Source organism: Dipodomys ordii, unplaced genomic scaffold, assembly GCF_000151885.1.
Source record: "Dipodomys ordii isolate 6190 unplaced genomic scaffold, Dord_2.0 Scaffold111, whole genome shotgun sequence".
Classification (NCBI taxonomy): Eukaryota; Metazoa; Chordata; class Mammalia; order Rodentia; family Heteromyidae; genus Dipodomys; species Dipodomys ordii.
In genome coordinates this window covers 5,922,384-5,924,211 of record NW_012267327.1, presented here as the reverse complement: position 1 = coordinate 5,924,211, position 1,828 = coordinate 5,922,384, and the positions used below count along the sequence as shown (strand labels likewise).

The 1,828-nt window shown below is 41.8% G+C and overlaps 2 protein-coding genes across 2 annotated transcripts in view; both read left to right on the top strand.

The window, feature by feature from the left end:
- Positions 1 to 1,104, top strand: part of Slc9c1 (solute carrier family 9, subfamily C (Na+-transporting carboxylic acid decarboxylase), member 1) — an 86,349-nt gene extending 85,245 nt beyond the window's left edge. The window contains exon 23 of the mRNA XM_013028515.1: positions 911 to 1,104. Coding sequence (XP_012883969.1) covers positions 911 to 1,104 — 194 coding nt within the window. The remainder of the gene's footprint in view (positions 1 to 910) is intronic.
- Gcsam (germinal center-associated, signaling and motility) overlaps positions 1,036 to 1,828 on the top strand; it is a 12,206-nt gene continuing 11,413 nt past the window's right edge. The window contains exon 1 of the mRNA XM_013028526.1: positions 1,036 to 1,143. Coding sequence (XP_012883980.1) covers positions 1,115 to 1,143 — 29 coding nt within the window. The 5' untranslated portion in view covers positions 1,036 to 1,114. The remainder of the gene's footprint in view (positions 1,144 to 1,828) is intronic.

Sequence of the window (1,828 nt, the reverse complement as noted above, 5' to 3'; positions counted from 1 at the left end):
TTTTAACCTCTTGCCTATTGAAATATAATCAAAATGAAGGTAACCCACCCTTTGTAGACTAAAGTTCTGTCCTCATCAGGACAGGCAATCCCTATTACAACCAAGGGAAAAGTACCCTACAAATTCCCTTCTTCCCTTTGAAAGTCTGGTCCTCCCCCACAACTTGCTCCTGCCAAACACTCATATGTTTTCTCTCTTTATGGTTTTGCTTTATCCTAAAAGTCACAAAAGGTTAATTTTAAACCTAGCTTCTTTCACTTGGCATAATGCACTTGAAATTCATCCAAGTTCATGCATGCATTAGCTCTTTATTACTGCTGGTCAGCATGGATGCGGCATGGCTTGTTCAGCTATTCAGGCATTGGAGAAATGCCTTCAAGAGGGATTGCTGGCCTGTATGAAAAGCCTATCTCTGACTGTACATAAAACCGCCAGATTGGTTTCCCAAAGGACTGTGTCATTTTACATTACCAGTGTCAATGACTAGTTACTAGTTTTCTGCATTCATTGTAACCACTTGGAACTTGCCGTCTGTTTTTGCTGCCAACGTTAACCATTCTGTATAAAGGTATCTTGTGATACCTTTTCACATATTTATTTATTGCCTTATAGTGGCTTTAGTAAAGAATCAAATATTTTACCCATTTCTTTGTTAGGTGTTTTTGTTTCTCACAAGTGGGTTTCAAAAGTCCTTTATACATTCTATTTTTAGTCTGTGGCTTAACTCTTTGCTGTCCCCTTGTCTCTTTGAAACAAAGTTCCCCTTGGGATTTTTCAAGAACAAAGTGATTTAATAAATGTAGGTTTGTCATGTGGGAAAACTTCCATGAGCCATTTGGAATTGTAGTCTGGGGTTCCCCAGGGCTCAGAGCTCTTGGTGACCAGCAGGTTTGCTGTAATGGCTAAATAGCCCAGTGCCGAAAGACTGTGACCTTTATGGCATTCTTCACATGTGTGCCTCCAATGCTCCTCCCTAGCCTCTTCCTCCCTCTGCTGATGCCCTTCTCCTTTCAGCTCTGGGTACAAGAGGCCAGAGCTACACAGCCGCTCCTTCAAGTCTGGAGCTGCCTGTCAGAGGAGAAGGCACAACGAAGGAAGTGGTAAGACTGCCAGGATGGGGAACAATCTGCAGAGGGGAGACAGGTGAGTCTACACTCCCCATTAGGAGCAGAGGAAAGGGCAAAGGATAATAAAAAGGGGTGGGGGCAGTGTTATTCCTAGGGGGTAAAAGAAGTAAAGAACTTGGCAAGAATTCAGTACCTTCTACATGACAGACACGCCAAGAAATTCCTTCTAGGTGTTGCCCTTTGCCTAGAATCTCAGTGAGCCACTTGGGAAGAGAAGCTGAGCTATGGGAAGACTCCCCTTTATTAAGTAGGAGGGGGGCAGTCTCTGAAATAAGCATCCATCTAAAAGTGGATCTCCATTCAGCCTGGAAAGATGATGTTCTCCCACACGTCCAAAGATACAACCTTTTAGTTGCTATCTTAAGTTCAAAATGAAGAGCATGGGGCCTGCCTCTCTGAAGCTTCATGCAGTGCACACTCATGAGCACTTAAAACCAGGTAGGAAGAGGTTTGAAGAGGTTGAGATTCACTTTCATGTTCCTTAAAATGACAAAGCTTAGTTTCTTGGCTTTCAATGGAAATAATAGGAAAATCCTTACCTCACAATATCCAAAATTGCATGGTGCTAATATAGTGCTTGACACATAGAAGAGTTCAATAATTAATAGATATTCTCATTTTCTTTGACTACCATTTTCATTAACATCAAAACCATCATGGTAAAAATAAGAACCATCAAAACTAAGGGACTGTCTAGAGTG